The 26,183-nt window shown below is 35.9% G+C and overlaps 1 protein-coding gene across 6 annotated transcripts in view; it reads right to left on the bottom strand.

Moving 5' to 3' along the window:
* Cdc14 (cell division cycle protein 14) overlaps positions 1-26,183 on the bottom strand; it is a 1,408,510-nt gene that overhangs the window by 758,901 nt on the left and 623,426 nt on the right. For all 6 annotated transcript variants that reach the window (XM_081762627.1, XM_081762626.1, XM_081762628.1 and 3 more), the window contains one exon: positions 10,823-10,910. In XM_081762627.1, the coding sequence (XP_081618753.1) occupies positions 10,823-10,910 (88 nt within the window). The remainder of the gene's footprint in view (positions 1-10,822; positions 10,911-26,183) is intronic.

The following is a 26,183-nucleotide window of genomic DNA, read 5'->3' as shown; positions in this document are numbered from 1 at the left end:
AAGTTAATGGCTTATAGCCCATAGTGCGTCACTGAAATTTTAGAGGATCTTTGAAAAGCAACTTAATTGAAATTAATGAGAAATATATATTTAAAATACATTTATTTAATACAAGAACATTACGTTTAATCAATTCCGCAACATTGGTTGAGGATGGGATGTATTAAAGTACGAACCATTGAAATAGTGCAGAAACAATAGCTGAGTTTTTTATAAACATATATATAAATGAAAGTATACTAGAATGTAACTAACTAGACTAGAAATGAAAGAATGTAACTATATATATATATATATATATATATATATATATATATATATATATATATATATATATATATATATATATAAATGAAAGTAACTATATTTGTAACTTAACAACACTTGAACCACCAGACTGATCTCGACAAAAACTTTCAACATAGATGAGGTTCGGGCCTGAGATGGTTTTATCATTTCACTTTGAAGGTGCAACTTGGAGGAAGGAAGTGCGGATATATATTAAAAATTATCTTAGTGTGGAACCCATAGTTTTCGGGGTTGCTGAGATGAACACTGACATCTCCGATGAAGCTTAAATTCTAATTCAGCACTGCAACTTGGGGGAAGGAGAAGAAGATGTATAAAATGATCGAAAATAACCGCTATAAGTGTCGAATCCATAGTTTTTAGAGTTGGTGAAATGAACAGTAACACTTCCGATGCACTTTAAATCCAAATGCATCCCCGCAACTTGGAGGCGGATATATATATGATCGAAAATGATAGATACTAGTGTTGAATTCATGGTTTTTGGGGTCCTGAGATGAACAGTGACACTTCCGATGACACTTAAATCCAAATTCAGCACCGCAACTTGTGGGGGGGGGGAAAATGTGGGTATATAAAAATGGTCGAAAATTGTTGATATCAGTGTCGAATCCATACTTTTCTGGGTGGCTGAGATGAACAGTGACACTTCCGATGCCATTTAAATCCAAATTCAGCCCCCATTATTACTCCTAAAGGGAGAGGATGACATGTAATAGTAAGTGAAAATGACTGATACTAGTGTCAAACTCATAGTTTTGGGGTCCCTAAGTTCACTGGTGACAGTTTTGATGCTCCTTATACCGAAAATGAAACTATTCTCCCCGTATGAAGAACGGGTATTCTGCTAGTTTTTAAGAATAACGAACGGAAGTTTCACATGTTAAATTCTTTAATATATTTGTCGCTGCTCAAATTTACGCACTTATGCGGTGTATGTGTGTATATGTAAAGAAAATCCTTTCTCTTTTTGAGTTCTTCGAAAAGTGTACAAATAATAAAGAAGTATTTTTTTTATCAGAAAACTAAAAAGTAAAATTAAAAGATGTTGCTTTAACTAGTTTTCCTGCTAGCGAAATACGTTGTATGTATAGATGCTGCAGACACGTTACAGCAAATAAGATTAGCATCAGGCGAATAAATAGTTTTTAAATTACATTATCCGGGTTTTGCCAATATTTCCGAACAAAAGATTTTTTTCTAATGGGTTCAAAATTTACAAAAATTTACACAGAACAAGGAAGATACGTGTATCCATAAAATAGATATTAGTTTTTAACATACTGGTATTAACTAAAATGATTCTCGCCCTGTTATTTTAACACTTCCCTGCCATGAAACGGTAACTTTATAAGATTACTTAAGATAATTTAAATGCGTCTATATTATTTAATCTAACTTCGATTATATTTCAGAATTTTTTGTAGCCATAACTCCATTCTATCACGGTGCTAACTTTAAAGGAATGGTGTAAATATATTAAATTTCCCTATTCTAATACAAGAAACATAACTACTCAATGATCTTAAATGTAAAGCAGTAAATATAAAATAGTGTAGTTTTCATTTTAAAAGCATGTGTGAAACATTCGAATATTTCAATTTTTCCCAATCTTTTCGTTTTTTTCAGGTTCGGGAAAAAAGGTAAAAAACTGTTTTTTTACCCAAAATTTCCTTTTTGTTTTTTCTACACCTTTGCAACACTAGTCGCACATATTGTGAACATTCATCAGACACGAAGATATGATTCATCACTGAAACTCCTATTCTCCAATCATCAGCAGTCCAATGTTCTTTGCCACGTGCCCATTCGAGGCGCTTCTTTGTAATGATTGGAGTAATTTTTGCTTTCTTTCTTGGCCTGAGTGCTTTTATTCCCTTAACACAAAGAACCCTTCGAACATTTTCAGGCGAAATGTCTACACCATACTCAGCCATTTTAATGTTTAAGTCTCTAGAAGTTGCGTTTCTGTTTCTCAGAGCCAATCTTTTTTTAGTTTTTTGATACCTCTCAGCAATAGCTTTGGATCTCACCCACTGTTCCAAAGCCTATTTTGCTTTGGAACAAAATATATATTATTTTAAACTCTGTTAAACTAACTTTTGTGACACACAGAGTTTGACCCTGGTTTGGCAGATACGCAGTAGTGACCAACATATTCCCTTTTGTTGTATGTATATCTTATGTAAATAAACAATCATCATCATTATATATTTTCTCTCTTATTCCATTTTGCAATTGTTAAATAAGATTAACAAAAGTTTGTAAAAACTAATAGCGTTATATTAACAAAGGTTCACCAAGTAGTTTATAAAATAATTTCGTCCTTATTTGTAATGGAATTGCAGGGGCTTATCGCCCATCCCTGTTAGGAAGAAGAAGCATATACAGTTTATTGCATTGCAGATAGCATACCCTACAGGGAAATTAAATTATAGGTCACACTCTATCACTGTACTACCACACCAAACTAGTAATATTCCAAGACAAGAACCATTGTCTTGTTCTACAAATAACACTAGACTAGCAAGTGATAACACAATACGTGTACAGAAACCAATACATAGTCATTCAGGGAGTAGCCAGCAAGTTATTCTAGAGGCCTTGATTTTTACAAACTAAAAACAAATCCAAAGTTTCTTTCAAGATTATGAAAGAATTAATAACGCATAGATACATACGTATTTCAGAAGTGCATATTATTATTATTATTATTATTATTATTATTATTATTATTATTATTATTATTATTATTAGTAGTAGTAGTAGTAGTAGTAGTAGTAGTAGAGTAGTAGTAGTAGTAGTAGTAGTAGTAGTAGAGTAGTAGTAGTATAGTAATGGTAGTAGTAGTAGTAGAAGTAGTAGTAGTATATTTCATATATGCTATATTTCTGAGACTTGAATCTTGAGAATACGTGAAGTTAAAATCAAAGGTTATGTTACGGACGGCAAATGATGGCTTAACACCAAAAAAACATTCCTGGCCGGGACCGGGGGTTAGTCTGTTTTATGTTTACTAAACGTGTTTAACAGCAAATGAAGGATGTTTATAATAGAATGTGAAAGAATACAGTTTTAAAAGAATTAAACTACGTCAACATGTTAAAATAATTAAAAGAACCTAATTAATTAGCCACTTTGTACTCTCGTTTGCTTAACTGGATGAACCGAGGCCTAAAGGAAAAGAGATTTCTGCCCAAATCTTCTAAGTAGTGGGATATTTTAATACTATAGAAATTGACCCTTCTTCCCCTTAGAAGTGTAATTTTCAAGATGCTGAAACATATAGTATTTTATTACTTTTAGTTAAAAGTTGAAATACCGAGTTTCACGCATCTAGCTTAAACAAATCCTTCCTTAATTTATTTACATATTTTCTGAGTAAGTAACATAGACTGAAAGTATTTGAGAACAGGATCCTGAGAAGAATATTCGGACCCAAGAGGAACGAGAATGGGGAATGGCGGAAGCTTCATAACGAGGAACTACATAGTTTATACGGTTTACCCAACATTGTTAGGGTCGTGAAGTCTAGGAGGCTTAGGTGGGCAGGTCATGTAGCTAGAATGGAAGAAAGTAGAAACGCTTTCAAAGTCTTGACTGGAAGACCCATAGGAAAACGACCATTAGGAAGACCTAGGCGAAGATGGGAGGATAATATTAAGATGGATCTCGCAGAGATAGGAATACAAAGTAGAAACTGGATGCAATTAGCTAAGGATAGAAGTCAGTGGAGAGCTTTTGTGAACGCGGCACTGAACCTCCGGGTTCCATAGGCCATAGAGTTAGTTAGTTAGTTAGTTTAGTTATTTTCTGAGTAAGTAATGGGGAATTCGAACATTAAAAAAGTGCTCCCTTTGCTCTTTCCTTTTTATGTGTTCAATTTTCAGTTTTTTTTTTTTTTTTTTTTTTTTTTTTTTTTTTTTTTTTTTTTTTTTTTTTTTTTTTTTTTTCAGGAAAGTTTATATGCTAAGTTTCATTTTACTAGCTTCAGAAACTTGCGAGATACACTACCCTTTAAAAAAATCTTGCCCCACCCTTTTTACGATACTTATTTCCAAAAATTCTTTCTTATGTCCTGCTTTCATAAGAAAATTATATTTTATAATTAAAATTTAACGACTCTACTTGTAGTAGTACGCCCAAAAAATTACTCATCTTTCCTCTTTTATATAAGAGTACAGAAGATAAATACAGTCAAACAAATGGATTTCCATGAACAGTTTCCGATTTCTTATAACTACCTGATTCGTACATTTCCCACAAGCTGTGATTTTAAATTTACGCTCTGTCAAGGTCCAGGTTTCAAAAAGAAACTAACTGGAAATATAATAATATTATGTATTTGTGTACATGTGTAATATGTATAAATTTATTGTCTTATTGAAGCTTTCGTAATCTGGAAATAAACTTTTGATTTGCTTTTAATATATAAAAATCATGCTCCCCTAGAAAAATTCGCAGGCTACATCCCTAAATGACTATGTAGTAATTTCTGCAAAAATGGCACAGGACCTAAAATTTAAGTCTAGTGCCTATATTTTTAGGACTTGTGCCGTTTAAGACTTATGAATGTCACCCACTGTATTGCATAATAAATGTTCTTTGCTCAATTTTAAATTTACTGCGTTCTTTATGTATACAGTTGGTATTTAATGTTCACTCGTGAAATGTCTAGTGAGCTTTTGTCCTAATTAAGTAAACTTCGGTGGAGTTTTGTCCTACTCTTAATAAAATACGCTCCGCACAGTATATATTGCAATTCTGAATGTTTGCTTGGTTTCAGAAGTCTGGTAAAATATGCTTTTTAAACATTTTTTTTTTTTTTATGATTTATTTATTTATTTTTGTTTTAGGAATTTGTCTTGGGATTCTCGTATCTCCATTCGAAAGAAACGAATTTCTTAACTAATTATGTAATTAATTCTTAGAATGAAATAGCTTGTATTATGTAATTCGTGTATAATTGCAGAACAGATAGTGATAATAATAATCTTAGTAGTACAAATATAGCTGTTACTGTTGGAATTAGATACGTTCGTAACATTATTGCCAACTAGTTGCTGCATCGTCCCAATTTCGTGTGGTGGTGGCGCATTTCAGAACTAAAGCAAGTGAATGAAAAAGGCACAAGTCCTAAATGGCAGAAGTCCTAAAAGGCACAAGTCCTAAAAATCACATCGCGGCAGAAGTCCTAAACGGCAGAAGTCCTAAAAAATCATACCGAGGTAGAAGTCCTAAAGTGCAGAAGTCTTAAAGTGCAGAAATCCTAAACTGCAGATGTCCTAAAATTTAGGTCTAGTGCCCATATTTTTAGGACTTCTGCACCTTAGGACTTCTGGATGTCACCCGATGAAATATACAAGGAGGTGGAATCAATGTAAGTTTGGAGGAAACAAGCGGACATTAAGAAACAAAGGAGTAAAGTTTTGGGGAGATGGAAGAAACGTGTTAAAGGCTTATATGGGAGTATGAATATACCGCGTAGCCTAGTGTTAAGTGGCAAACGTAGTAGGAGTGGGCGATAAATGGCTTATTAAACTTCGGGACGAGTTTGAAAGGAACTATATCTGATTAAGAGTGGGAAGACAATCGAGATGGACAAATACTAATCGAATTCATTAAACACATTTGGGACGAAGGCAAGAAATAATTCCCTCGAAATGAATGAAATGGTATCTTTGAGTTTTACGCCCCACGGTTATGCCGGCTAGGCTAAAGGAGACAGGACAACTCCTTCGACTCTGTAATGATATATATGTAGACGGCGGGAGAGTGGTCAAGAGTTTTTCTGAAGACGACTATAATACTATTGTGTAAGAAATTCATCCCATGTAAAAACTGTAGAACTGTTGCTCTCATATCACATAATTCGAAAATTATGCTTCGCATACTGAACAGAAGGCTGCACAGTGAGCCGAAATTGGCAATTTTGTGCACATAATTAATGTATTATTGTCCAATGATTGTGATTCATTTTATATATTCGAAAATGAAAGAAAATGAAGAAACATAGTGAATTAGATTGATTTACTGAAAATCTGGTATTTTAACACGCAGAAAATAGTACGAGATGAAGATATGTGATATGACGATATGTGAATCAGCACTACAAGACAAATAGATCAGTGCACTCTAGTGGTACATGCAATATATTATACAAATATAAATTTAATAACGTTTGGAATCTGTGCTTTACGGGTGGTCAGACATCACACAATACCTTCACACAAACACATGTGTTATGCAGGAAAATTGTGGATATGGAATTCTACAATATAAATCTAGGTAAGTTAGACTGTACGTACCATATTGAATTCTCACAAGTTAATCAAACGTATCACCATATTCTCACTACCAATGGGTGTTATTTCAGTCACTACTGTCTTCAGTGTCGCTTACAGAGCTGTCACTGTCATCTGCTGCTGTAATGTGAGAAGGCTCCACCAAAAGAGCATTGTTGTTGAAAGTTTGTTTCTCTTGCTTTGCAGAGGTCTCATTGAGGAAATGACAGGGTCCGATATAGTAAGTAAGTTTAAAAGCAGATCTACGTTTGTAGTATATCGTGAGAATTTTCTGCAATGATGCTGCCTGAATCGACACACATCTTTATGTGCTTCCTGAACTTCCTCGCTTAATTGTCCAATGGGACGTAATGCAGCAGAATTTATAGAAGGACCATGAGTCAAAATTTTATGCACAGACGCAGGCATGTAGTACTACGGATATTTCTCGACGAACATCTTCGCAGTCTGAAGAGCATACTCATCGAATGCAGAAACATTTATGTCAAATCCACAAGAAATAACTCCCAGCACAACACCAAACCTCTCAATAGGTACCTCGTCAATCCCAGTAATTGCTACTGACAGACTTGGATCTTAGAAAAATCTTCATGCCGTATTGTCATCATTAGATGTTCCACTTCCATCAGGCTTGGGTTTGTTCACCAAAAAACCCATTTCAGTTTTGAATTTTGCATGTAACATTTCCTTTCTTATTGTGAATTTTTGATTATCTGCTTCCACAACTTGCCATTTCTTGATATCAAGCCAATACGAGACAGTACAAGGATTTAAAAAAAAAAAAAAAAATCCATGCGTGGAGAGTCGATATACCTGGTGATGGTTTTCGTGCAGTGTGGTCAGGAAATATCATCCTCTTGAGCCACTTTTGATTTGTGTGTAAAAACCTATTTTTCATCCTGTTGCTCGCCTTCCATTTCTGAAACGTCTGTGAGCAAGGCAACCTTATTGTAGATGAAATGTTGTCCTTAATTTGTTTATCTATTTCTCCTATGCTACTACTTCTATCACACGACTTTCAATGTACTTTATTTTAGCAGACTAAGAATGACTGGCTTTCTCAAAGAGTATGTTGAACAGGTCTCTGTATGTTGGCTTATATTCCATGTTTACACCTGTACACTTAAGAAACAAAATTAATTCCAAAGTTACAAGTCACATTATCTTTACACAGTGCATTACAATCACGTTATTTATATATTTGTCATCATCATGTTGTTTGTAAACGTGTAAGACTTGTCTTTACTACTGTTACTGACTTCTTGAAAAAACAGTCATTTTAACATCCATCACCTCATGATATATTTTTCAGCACCATCTGTATAGGGGCACACATGGGCAGCAATAGTTTTCACATGTTACATCTTACATACTGTAGACTTCAACAGTGCTTGTATTTCAGGTGTACATTGTGGTACATTTTTTGAAAGGCAACTATTGTAATCCTGATCTTGATTACAAGAATTTGCGCAGTTTCATTTACATTACCTAGTATTCATTCTGCACATTTGCAATGTACATGATTAATGTATGTAATAATAATTGCAGCACTCAGTAATAACCCATACTGATATTATATCCAAAGCTTGCTTGAATTCCTTTTTTCATTTTGTTTTTATTAGCTAGTGAATATGACCTACGATTTTACTTATGAGAATCGCATTCTTCATGTCATACAAACACACAGAAAAGTTTCACTTTAAATGTATACAGACAGGACACCTCTAAAGCTACAGGGTGTCTCATACTGCATTTTAAGCCTTGGGGTTTTGTCAAACAATGTCAGTGTTACTTACCACATGAAAAATTAGTTTAAGCGCGAATTTTTAGGCCTTCTGACCCACTGTGGGCTGTAGCGAGAACAAATGATGAAGCTGCAGAACAGTTCCCATTCTGACATGGTAAGACCACAAGAGACGCCACTGACTTCTTAAAAGTAATGGGTGCAATGTTTACAGTAAAATGGAAAGAAGGCTGTATGTTGTGCTTATTCATGTAGAAAGGTTTTCTTAATTTCACTGTGTAAATTTGAAATTGTTAGTGAGGGTTTTAACGAAGGTTGGGTTAACAATTAAGTTTTAGAACAGGGGAAAATAATGATAGAAAAGAGCGTAGTTGAAAGGGCAGTTCGACAGAGATGTTGCCTCTCGCCAATGATATTTAACATTTATCTAAATGAGATAGTAAGAAGGGTCTGGATAATGAAGACAGTATTTCAGTACAAGGTAAAATAGATGAATACGGTTTGCAGATGATCAGGTGCTTGTTACGGAATCTGAAAAGAAAATCAATAAAATGTTAGAAAACTTTAGGAACCGCTGCGAAGAATATGGGATCAAAATAAACTTCAGAATGACAAAAAACAATGGTGACTGGAAAAAAGTGGTATCAAACACAGAAATAGCAAAGAAGAAAGCGCAACAGGTGACTAGTTTTCTATAAGCGTAAGACATGAAGTGTGAACATGAAATATAGGAAAGCAGAAAAATGGCGAAGGAAGGATTTAGGAAGAAACAAATATATTTTCTGGTTCCTTGAATAAAGAGTTAAGAAAAAGACTCATAAAATGTTTCGTTTGGAATATTGTGCTTATGGGGTAGAAATATGGCCACTATGCAAAAGCGATAGAAAAAGATTGAAGGATTTTGAAAAGTAGATGTAGGGAAGAATGGAGAAAATACACTTGCTCTAACGCGAACAATTGAGGAGTCAGTAGGAAAGAAAATAATAATATTAGATTTAATTAAAAGAAAGGAACATAAAATGGTTAGAACACTGACTGAGAAGAGATTGTGTCATGAGGGACGTAATAAAGGGTACGATAGAAGGAAGGAGAGAGAGAGATAAAAGAGGTTGTTTGATGGATGATATTGAAATAAAATTCAAATGACAAAACGAAAAGATTAGACGAAATCCGTGGTGCATGGAAGCTTTTCAATTTGCGGTAGTTGATTTGCCAATAACATGTTATTGATGGTTACACTTGATGCTATACATTTCAAAGCTGAATTCTTCACATGAATCTATTCTTACGTAAACTTAAAGTTTGTTACTCCTACCATCATTATTCTTGAGAATATCTACGTAAGCATCCGATTCATCGAAACTATTATTCTTTGTTTTCAACGGAACAAACACTTCTATCAAGGAACCCCTTGAGTGCAAGGTCGGAAGTGCAATCTCTAGTAAGGCTTATTTAAAAGTGTACTGTGAACAATGATGACAGGAAAAATATTAGCTGCTAATAACTCACCATGTATGTCAGGAGGGCGACAGAAAATACGTGTCCGAGAAGTGCAGAGATCAACCTTCTGTGGGATGTATTATGTATGTATTACACTTCACAAAATGGACACCGTCGACATTCACGAAATGTTCAACACAAACCATTAACTTGCACTATGAACACTGAATGAAAAATGACGTGCCACAGTGATCAAAAACGTTCGCACCATCAAGATCGAAGGCGAACTTCTTGGGAGTTACAAACCGTTCTGGACGTTTAGCTAGGTGTTCATTTTTGGAGAATGCATATAGAATCATGTTGGTATAACAGGGAGATGAGAACTGATGGAATATGATGGCATCCGTTACACCAATATGATTCTATATTCATTCATTAAGAGTGGATACCTAGCTGAACGCCCTGAACGGTTTGTAACTCCCAAGGAGTTCTCCTTCGATCTTGATGGTGCGAACGTTTGTAATCACTGTGGCGCGTCATTTTTCATTTGGTGTTCATAGTGCAAGTTAATGGTTTGTTTTGAACATTTCGTGAATGTCGACGATGTTGATTTTGTGAAGTGTAATACATACATAATACATCCCACAGAAGGTTGATCTCTGCCTCTCTCTGACACGAATTTTCTGTCTCTCTCCTGATACATATGGTGAGTCATTAGCACCTAATATTTTTCCTGTCATCATTGTTTACACTACACTCTCAAATGAGCCTTACTAGAGATTGCACTTTCGACCTCGCACTCAATGGGTTCCTTGTAAGTACTATCAATTCGAACAACAATACTGGAGGATAGATTTGTCGAACCGTACTATCAGGAAGTTACAAATAAATTATAAAACAGATACATATTCTCGAAACTTAGTTTCAACAAATAGCAACAAGTAACCTTAAAAACTAATCACATTTCCGAAACAACATCAATGATATACTCCGAACTCTTACATTAGTCAAAAAGCACACTTACCATTTTCAATCTTGCTTTTAGCATGTGGTCCACAAAAGGCAATAAATTTCTGGGGTACAATCCAATTAAGATCTCCGTTTTCAACTCTCTGCATGAAAAAGATATGAATTAGTAAGCTAATGGGAAAACAGAAACAAACGGAAGGTATAGGGTATTCGAAAAATACAGCATATTCTGTAAATAATGTTTAAGAAAAATTACCGAATATTCCTTTATATATTCGATATTTTTGAAGGTTCAACTGAAGGAAAGACTACTGATACACACAATATCCATATTTGTGTTTAGTACTGGCGTATAGAAATTAAATTACAAGGAAGAAACTTAAATTGGTAAACTGTTTTCCACTGCTAACACAGTAAGACGGAATAACAAGATTTTTAGTACTCAACACTGAAAAATTAAAAGTTCACTACGAAGAAGTAAGTTACCGTGGATTCAGATCCAGATATGATTTTTTTTTTATCGGCCTTTGTGTCATGGAATTATTATACATATTACTTGTAGTATCTACAATACGTATATCTAAACATCAGTTTACACATATACCAAGTATACAATGAAAAGTTTGTACCGAAATACGCAAATGGTAAACTTCTCTTGCTATCTTAACCAGAAAATGAGCTTTTCCAACCAATCGACAGTTCATACTGGTGATAAGTGTTGGACGGAGGAAGCTGATAAAAACAAATATCGGAGATTGGAACACGCTATCGGAACTAACACTTATTCTTAACTTAAAGTATTAAGAAGAAATTTATAATGGTTTACAGCGAAGTTTAGAGAAGTCATGATACGTAATACCACTGAAATAGTGGCATCATTCACACAAGCAAACACCTAAACTTATACCGAAAACATCGAATGATCGGAACAGGAGCCCCTACCTTTGCCACCAGTTCAAGCAGGGATAAAACTGAGGGGGAACGCAGAGTACGTCCTCCCCTTACTTCTATAAAATATCTATGGTGTCCTCCAGTTCCTGAAAAAATAATAATGGGCAAAGATAGGCAAGGGAGACGGCGTGACGTCATGCGTCATGCGGCATCTTCTGAAATCCACTTTTACCGCTGAGTTGAAATATGTGTCATTCCATGTATAGAAACTTCCAAGTATTTCTTATTCCCTGAAAAATGTTGTTCTTTCACTGGTGTGCCTTTGCAATCATTGTAAAAGCCTTTGATTGGAAATGAAATGCATTTTTACAAAACACAACAATGTTTTGTGTATAAATTTGAGTACCACCAATGCCCTAGCCGCACTGAAATATTGCTCCCGCAAGATCAGTAAAGACAATCAGTCTGTTTTTCTCTTCCCTTGATTATGTTTTCTTGGTGATAGAACGTGATCTATTTTCACACTTATTAACTTTTCACCAGCACTGAAATTCTATGTTCTCCTTTGACAGATGTTGAACAAATTGGTCTTCTGAAAGAGTTATAGATAGTGTATAATGCAGTCTAGGGGCGGAAATATTATATGTAAATTAGTTATGCATGTTATTAGAATGTTGATATCTTATTAGGATAAGTTCATAAAAATTAAAACAATTAATATGATTTTGATATGAGAAAAATAATAAAAATAAAATGTATGAATAGCCAAAATGATTCATTATTAGTTTTTTTTTTTTTTTTTTTTTGTGTGTGTGTGTGTGTGTGTGTGTGTGTCAATTGTGAACATTCCTGTCGATGTGGATTCCTGTTTAAAATCACTTATTCGTTAGTAACTCCCATTTGGTACATGCTCATATGAGAAATTTATATCTGCTACCACAGTACCAAAGAGTAATTTTCATCAGATGTAATTTTAATGAGATTGCTTACGGCATCAGTTGGACTCCACCAAATGTAACCTAAAAAAAGGGTTTCGTATATATGACACTCACCATCAACCCAAAGAGGGATCCAACATACACTGGCGGAATTTATAGTTCTCTCTTTGGCCTTTACATATCTACTGAGAATAGTATGTGAATCTACTATTGGCAGCACCGCGTTTCCATTCCACGTATAGGCCTATTCCAAGTATTTCATACTTCCCTGAAAAATGTCGTTTCTTCCCTGGTGTCACTTCACTTCCGTTTATCCCCTCTCTTTCCCTTGCTCAATACAAACCACGCACAAGCTTTGAACGCAGACAAACAGAAGACCAAGAAGTCAAGACTTATTTAACGCAGAAGTAGTTTTGCAATTCTTTTTCAGTATGTTTAAGAAATAGTCCGGCCGTCAAACCCCTGATTTTGAGTGTTCCGTGCATTCACGTCCGCATAAAATATTTTCACGTTTTCATAATCTTTTAACCTTGCCAAGTAACATTAGGAAGGGTGTCGCCCTAACACCCTTGGGCAATTTGTATAAAACACGTTAATATGCAATGGCTGCCGCCATTAACGGAATTTCTAGTTTCATTAATATCTCTTCAACTTCTTGTTCTATCATATGAATATAGGTGTTTATACCTATGTTTTAATGGTCAAAGAATACTTTGAGGAGTTTACCATTGTTGAGTCCATATTTAATAATGTAAAATTTATGTATGTACAAAAAGCTACCGCCGTTAACGGAATTTCAATTTTCATTTATATCTCTCCAAGATCTTGTTCTATCATAGAAATATAGGTGTCTACCAGTGTTGGGTAAGTTACTTGTAAAAACGTAACGCGTTACAAGTTACTTTACTTTCTCTTAAAATGTAACGCGTTAGTAACGCGTTACTTGCCCCCAAAAAGTAACTATTACTTTACTTCGAAAGTAACGCGTTACTAACGCGTTACTTTTAGGTCCGAAACTTTAAAAATGTGAAAAAAATATGACTTAAATTTTCCGTACTACTATTACTATCGTTATTATTATTATTATTATTATTATTATTATTATTATTATTATTATTATTATTATTATTTTAACAACACTGTATATAAAACGAAAGATAGGAGGTTTGTATTTGAATATTAAAAAACTAGTTGATTTCCAACCTCGGTAGTCGTGAAGTCTAGGAGTGAAAGAGATTGTTCACGAGCTTCTGAATTTGGGTGGAGGGTCTAGGTTGAGTATTCGAGCTCGAGTCAAACACTGTTAAAAGTTAGAGAGCACTAGCCAAATATCTTCAAAACTGCTCGGCCCGGGTTTAGAATTGTCAACGACTCGAGCAGCTCGGCTCACAGCTCATTCACTATCGACCCGAACAGAGAAGTAAGCCGAGCCAACAGCCCACCCAACCGACTCGGCTAGAGCCCTCGTCTCAGTTGAGCCGAACCGAGCAAATGGCTCATCCCTACCAAGCCAGTTCGAGCCGATGGTTCACCCCAAGTGAGCCGGCTCGAGCCATCTTCTCAGTTGAGCCGAGCCGTGCTGAGCTTGTTATAAAAAATCTTTTGTGATCTCGCTATCGAAACGAGACGAAATGCAAGCCGTGTCCCTTCTCGTGAGCAACACTAAAAGTATTCCATATTACTGTTTAGCTTACATTTCTCATGGCTTTCGTTTTCCAGTGTAATCAGGCCATGGTTTCAAGACGACTTAAAACGAACGAGCCATGTATAAACTCGACTGGACTCGAAACTCGACACGAAAAACTGAATCGGCTCGGAACTCGACTCGAGGATATTACCCTTGACTTGACTCGAAACTCGACTTGAATTCGAGTCGAATCGAATCGAGTTTTAGCTTGACTCATGCTCATCCCTATACGTTAGAAAAAATGGTTGCTTATTATTATTCTGTTAAACTAATTACATAATAATAACAATGTTGTTATGTAAAATTAAAAATAAAGAATATAGTGAAACATTACACTACTCTATAATCAACGGGACTCGGGATAAGCAAACTGATCTGAAAGAACTCCAATATTACATACCATCAGCAAACTATTTTCTAGTAATAAAGCAGGCCTGCTCATCAGAACACAGTTTATTCATATTAACCCCTTACTGTAAATCGTTAATTGTGGCACCCTAGTTGTTGATAAATATTTTCCGCCGGGGCACTTCAGATACTTTACTTTTAAATTCTGTCCACCATCATCCTCAGCTCTTAAGAGAAAAGTATTCTTTCAAATGTTCGAACGGTAAAATATTTTCGTTCTCCATCTTTATAAAAACAACACCAATCAAAGTAAAATAGACTACCGGTATTAATGCACTCCTAGTTCACTCACTGAATGTATTGATTTGGAGCTGTCAAAATTTACGACAAAATCTTCCAGGAGCTTGCAATCAGTACAAGTGATTTCCCTAAGGCTGTCCTCATCTTCAAAAAACAGCAAGTGGCAATATGAACTTACCTGTTTCTCTCTGTGTGTGTGACTGTCGGTCACTGACATACGTAGTTCATGTTCGATTGTTTCATTCTGAGAAATTCACTTACAGGAAAGAAATATTTGTTTCCGAAAAAAAATATACATATATTGTAGTTACTCATCTGAAATGTAACGCGAAAAAAGTAACGCAAACTAGGTACGTTACTTAAAAATTTGTAACGCGTTACCGTTACAGTTACTTTGGGAAAAATGTAACGCGTTACTAGGAAACGTTACTTAAAAAGTAACGCGTTACAAGTAACGCGTTACTTGCGTTACGTTACTTCCCAACTCTGGTGTCTACACCTATATTTTAATGGTCAAAGAATACTTTGAACAGTTTACTATTGTTGTTGAGTCCATATTTAATAATGTGAAATTTATGTATATGCAGAAAATTCAAAAAGAAATTATATTAACCATAGGAAATACAGTATGCGTGGGACGAGAAAACATTAATTTGCCAGTAAGAAAAATATTTCTATGGACAATTATTTTAAAGCAGACTCTTATCAAGATGTAGAGACTTTGATTTCCAATTTATAAAACGGATAGTAACTGAGCAAGATACCCTAGAATTTGCTAGATTTAATACATAATTATTCGCCAGCAAGGACAAGACTCTCTAACAGCCACAAGAGCCATATATACCCCTTTAATAGACATGGATCCTTCAGACCTCGACACCATGTTCACAACAATTGTTGAGGTCATTCTGAGCTGATGTGCACGACTTACCAATATGTGCGGACAAAATGTGACTATATTCACAAACCACCAACAACTGTACAAGTTGGCTGTGCACATCAGATGGTTTTACCTCAAACGGTTTTCAACTTTCTTTCCAAAGCTTGGGGGAATGCACAGACTAATGATCTTTATTGGTTGCGTTGGATGTCTGATGATGACATAAAATGGTCTTGAAGATATTTTGAAGGCAGCATTTGGAAGTGTTCCAAAAATGCTATCTGGTAAGATGTTCCCATAGAATTTCAGAGCTCTTCAATTGGTCGTTGAAGTTTAGAGACCTATTCTTCTTGCGGTAAATTCAAAGGAAGAGCTTATATTAAAAAAAAAAAAAAAAAAAAAAAAAAATCAAGCAGCTCTACATCCAAATTATGGTGTGGAAAATTTAGTAAATCTTTATTTTTTATTATTATTATTATTATTATTATTATTATTATTATTATTATTATTATTATTGTGTTTGTGAGAGCTGAACGTGAAAGTGAATGGCCACTACACCTGTGGGCAGTAAAGCATATGCTGTCGTATTTCTTTTCTCCTGGTCATCACAATTATACAAGGTACGGTTTGTATTATTTGTAGTCAATGCAAAAATGTCATGGTGATGTGCTAAAGAAACTCATGGAAGGGGAGCACGTCATGCACCACAAGGAAGGGCTGTGGAACGGCATCTGGTCTGACATGTATATCGAAACGACATTTACGAGATACAGTAAAGAATTCCGTGGAATCATCGTAATGACAATGAAACCAGAAAGTATGAAGACGTGGGCATACAGCATGCGCATTTTTAGCCGTATTTTGCAAGATCTATTCGACTTGACCAACGACAGTCAGAGGGATAAAGTCACTACTCACAAAGAAGAGAAACCAGAAATGATTCGAGCAGATAGAATTAACAGAGATAAACTCGGGAGTAAGCTAGAAATGTGTATTGATGCGTTTGACACGAAAGACCATTCCCAATCTCTTACCAACATAGTCACTGGCAGAATCGCGTCAGAAAAAGTGAATGTTCACAATGCGTTGAATATTGGAAGGGATCAAATGGTTAAATATTCTGCTACTTGGTAGGCAGGTTTCTCCATGCCAAAGGAAGTTATAACGGTGACTATTAACAGGAAGTACATATGCGTTGGAACTACAGATGTATGTAATGCCACGTTGATCTGCTCTCGTGTTCCTGAATTACAAGGGCCAAGAGACATCAATTTTCAACCTGTCCTCAAACATGAACTTGCCCCATTACCAATTGCGATGTTTGATGACTACCGGGAGATGAGAATAACAAAGGCGAAATCACTCATGATGAATCAGCTAAAAGTTGATGCATCTGCAAGAGTAATCCTCAGACCAGAAGGTACAGTGATTGATGGAAGTGCTATACTGTGGGTAGTAGACAGCCCGAACAATGGAACTGTTCATGGCTATTCCAATAACGTATGTGAATACGGGTTTCAGAAGATAAAGTTCTCTAATGTGTGTTTGGTATTCGACAGATACTACAACTACAGCATTAAGAGAGGCACAAGATTAGCCCGAGCTGGCCAGTTTGGTAGTAGGAGGCAAAAGCCGAGTTTGGGAGCATCACTTTCATCCCGGAAAATGTTCTTACTGTCACTGAAAACAAGATACAAATGACAGAGTTAATTATCCAGCAACTTCTAACTGTTGTTCATATCAGAAAACTGGACTATAAGCTGGTCATAACTATAGGACCCCACTCCAAAGAGATAGCACACAGAACTGATTTGCGGACAACATACGAAGAAGCAGGTGTGATCATAGTGCAGCAAGTAGTGAGGATTGCCCAAAGGGAGTGAAAAGTATCACAGTTACGTGCGACGATACCAATGTTTTCATACTTCTCATGTACTTCTTTCTCACGCTTAAACTGTCGCGAGTGTTAACTATAGAAAGCAGTGGGACTATCAGGACCGTTATCGATGTTGGTGCAAGCGTAGAAAAAGATAAGGCAGATCTTCCAGGTGCACATGCTCTCTCAGGGTGGGACACGGTTGCCCAGTGTTTTGGCATCGAAAAGGGAGTGCACTGCGGAACAAACTCAAGCTACTTGGAAAATTTCATGCAAATATCGGCGATGTTGTAAAGGAAACCATGTATTTCATGTTCGTTGCTACGAAAGCAAAAGCAGGGAAAATATATCTGATGTACGAGTCGATGCGTAGATAGCAAAGATATCAAGGCGAAAGGCTACGTCATTTCCTGATTTGAAAAGTCTCTAATCTATAACGGAAGCGTTCGAGTTAAATGTGCGTAGAGCGCACATTCAAACTGTCATATGGATGTCAGGGTGCGAATTTTAGCCTCCCAAGTTTGGTTCCCCTTTGTATGACTGGATACGTGAAGATGCATCGAAATCTCTTGTTCTTGTGCTACTGCTATCAAATACTGCATTGGCACCTCCAGAAGTGTTTGATATGATTCAATGTCATTGTTCATCTGATAAAGCATTCTTAACAGCTTATTGTCGTTGCAATGCAGCTAAACTGCCATGCACTGTGTTTTTATCTCTGTCATGACGAAGCACGGTGTAATAACGAAAAAAATACGGTAAATAAATAAAACAATCGCCGCTGCAAATACAAACGTAGACGAAGAGGAGACCGAATATTTTATTCATGACTTGTAGACTCTTTTTGCTCGTAGTGACTGTGAAAATGAAAGTGTTGTTTAGTTTCATACACCAGTGTTCAGGTCAGTGCTAAAGACCAGATAATTCGTTCAATGCTTTCAGGAAGCCAAAGATATTTTTTTACAGAAATTATATATATATATACTTACTTTTAAAACATATTCTTCAAAACTTTTAAGATGTTTAAAGCAACTTGTGATCGATAAAAAATGTTGAGTGTACACAACGGGAAGTTTCTGGTGGGATAATAACTTTGAGGTGTATGCACAAAATTTGATTTATCAGTAATAGCAGCACTTAGTTTCCATAGTAACCCTTTCGAATCCAATGACGACAAGACAACGTCGTAAAGTACTGCATACAATTAGTATTAAACATTAGCTACTTACTTGTACGAAAGCCTGTAGTTTGCATCAAAACCTAACCTACGCACCAGTGAAACCTGTTTTTTTTTCTTTTTTTTTTTAGTTGCACAAAGAATTAAGAAACATTTTATAACGACGTCATTATATAAGATATCAAAATAATAATTGGCATAAACATTACCAATATCTCAATGTATATTGGGGTACCGTGCTTTCACCCAGGGCCCCAAACGTCGAAAAAGGGATTTGTTCAGAGAAATTTCCCGATTTTTTCTAAATTTCCTTTTTTTCGTACGTTGTGAGGGTATGATCTTTATAGCATTTGAAAGACTGCATCATTTTAAAAAGAATGACATATGGACCATAAAATTCTGATGACTTGTGTTGAAGCAGTAGATACTTGAAAAAAGTCCTAAAAATTGCTTAATGTCATTGGATTCGAAAGTGTTGATGGGTATTATGCAAAATGCCCAAGGGTGTAAGAGCGACACCCTTCCTAATATTGTTTAGGAGGATGTAAAGGCCATGAAAATGCAAAAATATTTTATGCGGACGGACATGCATGGTACCATGGTCCAACTGCCGGATTAAAAATTTTCTACTGTCTGAGAACATTACATAAAGCGATACTCAACTAAAAGTGCGAAGGGAGGAAATGGCAGGTTTTGGTGTTTTCCTTTCTTTTATATTATTATTATTATTATTATTATTTACAAATTATTTGTAATAAAACTCTTATAAGCACCTTCTAAACGAGCTGGGTTTACCAAAATGCTTTTATATATTTGTCTTGCCCATCTGTCCGTCCGGGAGTCAAAAAACCTAAAGCACTGACCAGAGTTGGCGTGGGTCAATGAAAACTTGACCCACGACCCACTGACCCACCACCAACCGTGACCCATGACCCACTGACCCACCACCAACCGTGACCCATGACCCACTGACCCACCACCCAGCATAACCCACTCTGACCAACGATCCACCGTGACCCACTCTGACCCACCACCCACCATGACCCAATCTGACCCACCGTGACCCACCACCCACCATGAACCACTTTCATCCACTGTGACCTACTCTGACTCACCAAAATCCATCGTCATCAACTCTGAACACGATCCACGGCCTCTTCTTTACTGACTAAAGAGTTTACACTTGTAATAAAACAAGACTGTAAAATTGTCACTAATCAGAGTTTCAATTTCTAGTCAATCGCTCAAGCACCACTCTGTTATAATAACGGTGGACCTGACCTTTACAATATCAAATGGTAAAGTGTTTGTCAGTGAGGAAATTGAAGCACTTCGAGGTGGGGGGAAATTAGTGTGTGCCTAAAATATACCTGTACTAAGAGAGTGTTAATTTTTTGCAAGTGTTAATTTCTCAACGCATTACAAAAGAAACTTCTACTTGCAGGAAAATACCCCTCTACAATATGGAAAAGTTTATGGTTTCTCAGTTCACAGTATTTTTCTCACAAGAAAAATCAGTTTTTCATAGTGTATACAGGTGCTCGGGTATCCTCTGTGAGAGCATCTCCATAAAGTATGCTCATAATTCTAATTTGTAATCACTAAAATACCACGTTAAATTTAAGTTACAAATATGCATAATTGCAATTATTATGAATATTTATTCAAAGTAGTTTACCTAAAGCAAAGAAGAGACTTACTAAAACTTAGGTACAAAGTTGAATAACACAAATAAGCCATTAGTAATACAAGTATACATTTTCCATAACTCGTAATTTTCCACCTTAAAACAAATCTGAAATCTGGTTTATTTGGTGTTGGTAACTTTTTCGTGGTAAATCATTTGCAGCGGAATGATGTCCATTCTTCAGCCAAGAAATAACTAGCTCGTCTACTTTGAGTTTTTCTAGCGGTGGGCCATTAACATTGCTGAACAACAAGTTAGACAATGTTTAAGCACGTAGTCTATTTCTAATATCAGTCATCTGTAAATTTATAAGGGGAAATCCCCGTTTGCACTGTGTCGGGGAAATTGATAATACTTCTACCCGAAGTAGAAATTTTTGCAACTCCTCATCGACAATCTGTTTGTTAGAGTTAAGTCTCATAACGATTTTTCTCGGTCAGTTTTGAAATACTCAGCAAGAAGTATCATCTCTCTATCACCATACAACATCTTTTCCATATCGACCATGCCAGTTGGCAATGTCAACTCATGGAGAACAGAAACTTCATCTACCACGCCTTCGATAGGGAATCTTGCGAATAAATTATCAATTAAAGCCTGATAAACTGATGATTTCTTGTTTGTTTATAAATTTAATTTTTGTAACAAAATTAAATTTTTGTAAATTTAATTTTGGTAACAGGATAATCTCCAAAGGATTGTGGCCGCGAAGATCCCCGGATTTGACACCACCTGATTTTTTCTTATGGGGTTTTCTTAAAGGTTGTGTTTACAGAAACAACCCACAATCACTGCAAGAGTTGCGAAACAACATTGAGAATGCGATTCATGAGATCATACCGGAGACTCTACATCGGACTTTTCACAATATGGAACGCCGTGTACAAACATGTCTTGACGTCCAGAGAGAACACATTCAGCACCTGCTGTGACGATCATGTATTCAGCATGAAACAAGGTACGTGTATTGTGAATTTCATTTTCCTATGTATATTTGTTCGGAAATTATAACGTTTTTTCGGGTTCGAAAGCTAGTGGGATGCACTGTATAACAGCAGTTCGAGAATTGCCTAAACCCACTAATATTAAAACTTTACGTTCAGTGCTAGGATTAGTTTCGTGGTCTAGGTCGTTTGTACCGAATTTTGCTATGAAAGCAGCCCCTTTGTACAATATATTGAATAAGAAAAAGGAATGGCAGTGGGACGAACAATGTGAAACATCTTTCAATCAAATAAAACAGGATATTTGTAATAACATTATGTTAGCTCATCCGGACTTTACCAAAGACTTTTACGTACAATCAGATGCCGCGCAATGTGGAATGGGAAGTGTCCTATGGCAAAAACACGGTGAGGAGAAACGTATAATACAGTGCATTAGTAGAACATTAGCACCTACAGAACAGAGGTACTCTACCACTGAAGCCGAATGCCTTGGAGTTATTTTTGCAATCAGAAAGTGGAAATCAATGCTGTTAGGTAATCACGTGATCATCGTCACCGACCATCACGCTCTATCTTATCTAGATCGGGTTAAACACTGGAACAATAGGTTACTCAGATGGGCCGTCGAACTCCAGGAGCTGCAATATGAAGTACAATTCATACCAGGTTCAGAGAATACCATCAGTAACACCTTAAGTAAGCTATTCCCCACCCACGAACACCGCCTACTGAAAGTCCACACCTTTCAGGTACTACAGGAAGAAATTATGAACATTACACCAGAAAGATTAGCCTCACTTCAACGTGAATGTCCCGATTACATTAATGTCATTAATGTTTTGGAAGGCAGTGTGGGTGAAGCCGAGTTTAAAAACGGCAGGTCGTGGAAAAAGTTCTATAAATTAGACAACAACATTTTGTTAGTTAGGGAATTTCACCAACCAGATCAGTGGAAAATTTATGTTCCCCCAACGCTCATACAAAATATATTGATTGCATATCTCACAGTCACCACCCAGGTATTGAGCGAACATTATCAATTATCTCTAAAGCATTCCATTGGAAAGGTTTACGAACATCCGTTAAGAATTTCATTCGTGATTGTATTGTATGTCAGCGTATGAAACCTGACCAACACCCACCTGCCAAATTAATGGATACTATCTCTGTAGTCGCAACACGAGACGCAATTAGCATAGGTTTCTTAGGAAGTTATTCCACGGGCCAAACTCAACAAAGGTTTGCTTTAGTAATAATGGATCTTTATACGCGTTATTGTACGGCGTTCGCGTTACGTACTTCAACCGCAAGAGCTGTAGTTAGATGTTTAGAGGAATTTCATTTTCCTATGCTGGGATTAATTCGGGTCATCATTACTGTAAATGCCCCGGTATTCCACTTGAAACAGTTTTTGAAAGACATGAAAAAGTATAACGTAGTCGTACATCACACTACCCCATATCACCCTATGGCATCTTTGGTAGAAAACGTTAATAAAAATTTAGTACAGACACTTAGGACGTTGTGTTTTTGGCACATAAAGAATGAGCAGAGTATTTAACCCAAGCAGTACTTTTGTACAATTACTCTATTTCTCAAAGTCTTGGTGTCTCACCTGCCAGTCTACATTTGAACGTTAATTCGTCGAGGCCTATATTCACTCTTTTGGCATAAATGTTCTAGAAGTAATCACATCGGAAGATTCTGTAGACTGGAGCAATAAACTTGTCATGACTGATCTTCGTAGGAAAAGAAAAATCGCAGCACGCAACAAAAAGTGGAATCAAGCCCAACAAGGAAAAAGACTTGTTTCTAAAGGAGATTTAGTGTTTGTTCGACAACGAAACGTGAGTAGTCTTGTCAAAAAGGAAATCGCAAAAATCTTTGAGATTTTTCGCGGGCCGTACGTCTGTACTTCTGTTACCGGAAATAACCGTGCAGTTGAATTATGGGACCCTCTGAATGGCCAGAGTATAGGATTTCATTCCATGGATAGGGTAAGAATTTGGAATTCCACCCCAAAGACCTACAACACCTGGATTCTTATGGCTAGGAAACATTTGCCGGAAGAGCAGATAGCTAAACTCAAAGATATCCCTTATCATCCATCGACACACGGAAAGTCATTGCCTCTGCTCTACCCAGAAGTAGAAATGGCCAACCAACCAGGAAAACTTGAAGAAAACAATTCAGAAACACTAACAAAATAGACTTGTGTTAAAGTACAACATTATGATCGTCTGGATTACTTCTTACGTAAATTAGGAGATTTGTATGTCACACACCATTGCAGAAATTCCACAGAATGGTCTGACGAGTGTCTCAAAGTAATAATGACGAATTTCTCTAGTGGATTACAGTTGCTTCATTAAAAAATCTCACCAATCCGCTTGATTAGGGACTTTTATTACAGCATACCTGAGAACACTGTACGGCCAGCCGCATCCCAAGTCACCACAACAGGTACGTAAGACAATGAATATGTTTAATTAAAATTTTATTTCAGGATTACCCACGACTGAGGATGTCTAGAAGGAGGAAAGGATCAAAGGAACATAACTAAAAGTAATAGAAGGTAAAGATGAGTTAAATTAGATCGCGAAAGTTTTTCAAAATTTGAGATCTTATGATCCCTTGACCCATTTTGAATACAACCACGATTCTTTTAAGATGTAGACCTTACTACATTTGTGTAGTTTCGAATTTCTATTGTGTTTATTCCAGGATAAAGAAGAAGAAGAGTACCTGAATAAAAATTTAACCTATAATATTATGTGTTGTTTTATTATTATAATAATTAAATGTATAAATCTTCAAACCTCCAATAACCCTACTTGAAGCTGTTTTAGGAACCTTAGAGAATTTTTGTAGGAACCTTAGAGATCTTATGTTATATTCATATGTATATATGTAGGTACAGGATGTTCATAAATGTACTTTTTGTTTTGATCATGCTAGAAAATAGAAAAATTAAGTATTAAAAAAATGAATGATAATAATGTCATTTTAACAATTTATGGATCTGTTCAACATGTTAAAAATTAAATGTCAATCATCATCATCATAGGTATTCTGCCTTTATTGGCAGGTCACTTGCCGCAGCTGAGAAGCTTCCATGCTCCACGGTCCTCCGCTAACCTTTTCGTCTTCGCGTATGATCTTTCTGTTTTAATATCATCCATTAATTGTAGTCTCTTTCGCCCCCTCCCTCTCTTTCCCGCCACCATACCCTCTAGGACGTCCCTCATAATACAATCTCTTCTTAGGCAATGTCCCAACCAGTTTCTCTTCCTCTTCCTAATAATATCTAAAAGTGTTCTTTTCTCACCCACCATTTCTAACACTCTCGGATTCGTTTTCCGCTCGACCCAACTAATTCTTTCCATTCTTCTCCACACCCACATTTCGAAGGCTTCCAGTCGATTTTCGTCACCTTTACGTAATGTCCACGTTTCCGCCCCGTACAGTACAACACTCCACACGAAGCATTTTATGAGTCTTTTTCTCAACTCTTTGTTCAAGGTCCCACAAAACAGACTTTTCTTTCTTTTAAAGGCTTCTTTCGCCATTCCTATCCTTGCTTTTATTTCACGTTCGCACTTCATGTCATTACTAAGAACACTACCCAGGTATCGAAAACTATTCACTTGTTCTATTTTCTCCCCTCCTACTTTTATATTTGACACAGACCCCTTCGTTCCAATCACCATGGCTTTTGTCTTTCTAACATTTATTTTCATCCCATATTCTTCAAAGCCCTTTCTCATTTTTTCTAACATTTTAGTGATTTTTTGTTATATGTCAATATTGATAAATGTCAATAATGAGATAAAATTTGCACTGTACTTAAGAAAATTAATATGGCTCTGCATTTTGATTTTTTTTTTTTCCGAGTCAGTACGTTTTACATTTGACGTAAATATTTTCTGGTGCGATATTATTATGAAATTATATGCAAGTAAAGGTAGATAAAATGCATAGGTTCTAATTTTTTTTGGTGCAAGAGTAAAATTCTGTATGTGCAAAGTTTGTTAAAAGGTCATGACAGACAATAAGTTAGTCTCACTTGTTATCAAGTTATTGCAAAGAAAGGGAAGACAGTATATTATTAATATCATTGTAAGGTTAAAACCTTACAGGCATCCATTAAGAAAATGATGGACCAGTATTTTGGATGTCTGGTCAGGACCTGTAGTCCATGACGAGAATTTGGCTTTATAACTCGTCAATCTAAATTATCTAAATTCTGTGACAATTTTTACCTTTCCGGTGATAATTATTTTTGGCAAATATAAAGTAAACCTTGTTATATTAAAGAAGTTAATGGAAATGAATTTGATCATGAAAAAAAAAATGTTAAAATATGTATGCAGCACGAAGATAATTATGAAGTGTATAAACAAATAATATAATGGTGTAATAGAAATACTAGATTGAGACTAAACTACCGGCTTATCCGAGTTCATTTATGTCTAAGACTTATTGAAAAAAGACAATATATATTTATAGACTAGTGTCCAATTTTATAGAGTTGCTATTGTAATATTCAGACGTGCAAAGACTTAATTGCATTCGCACGTATGGACAAGTCGCCTTAGTTCTTTGTAAGAAAATTATTTTTAGAACGAACAACTATTATCTTTGAAGCTGTTATCAATTATCCTCCATTTGAAAGTGTATCGCAC

Source organism: Thermobia domestica, chromosome 6, assembly GCF_964235325.1.
Source record: "Thermobia domestica chromosome 6, izTheDome1.hap1.1, whole genome shotgun sequence".
Taxonomy (NCBI): Eukaryota; Metazoa; Arthropoda; class Insecta; order Zygentoma; family Lepismatidae; genus Thermobia; species Thermobia domestica.
This window is presented reverse-complemented; position numbering and strand designations above follow the sequence as displayed.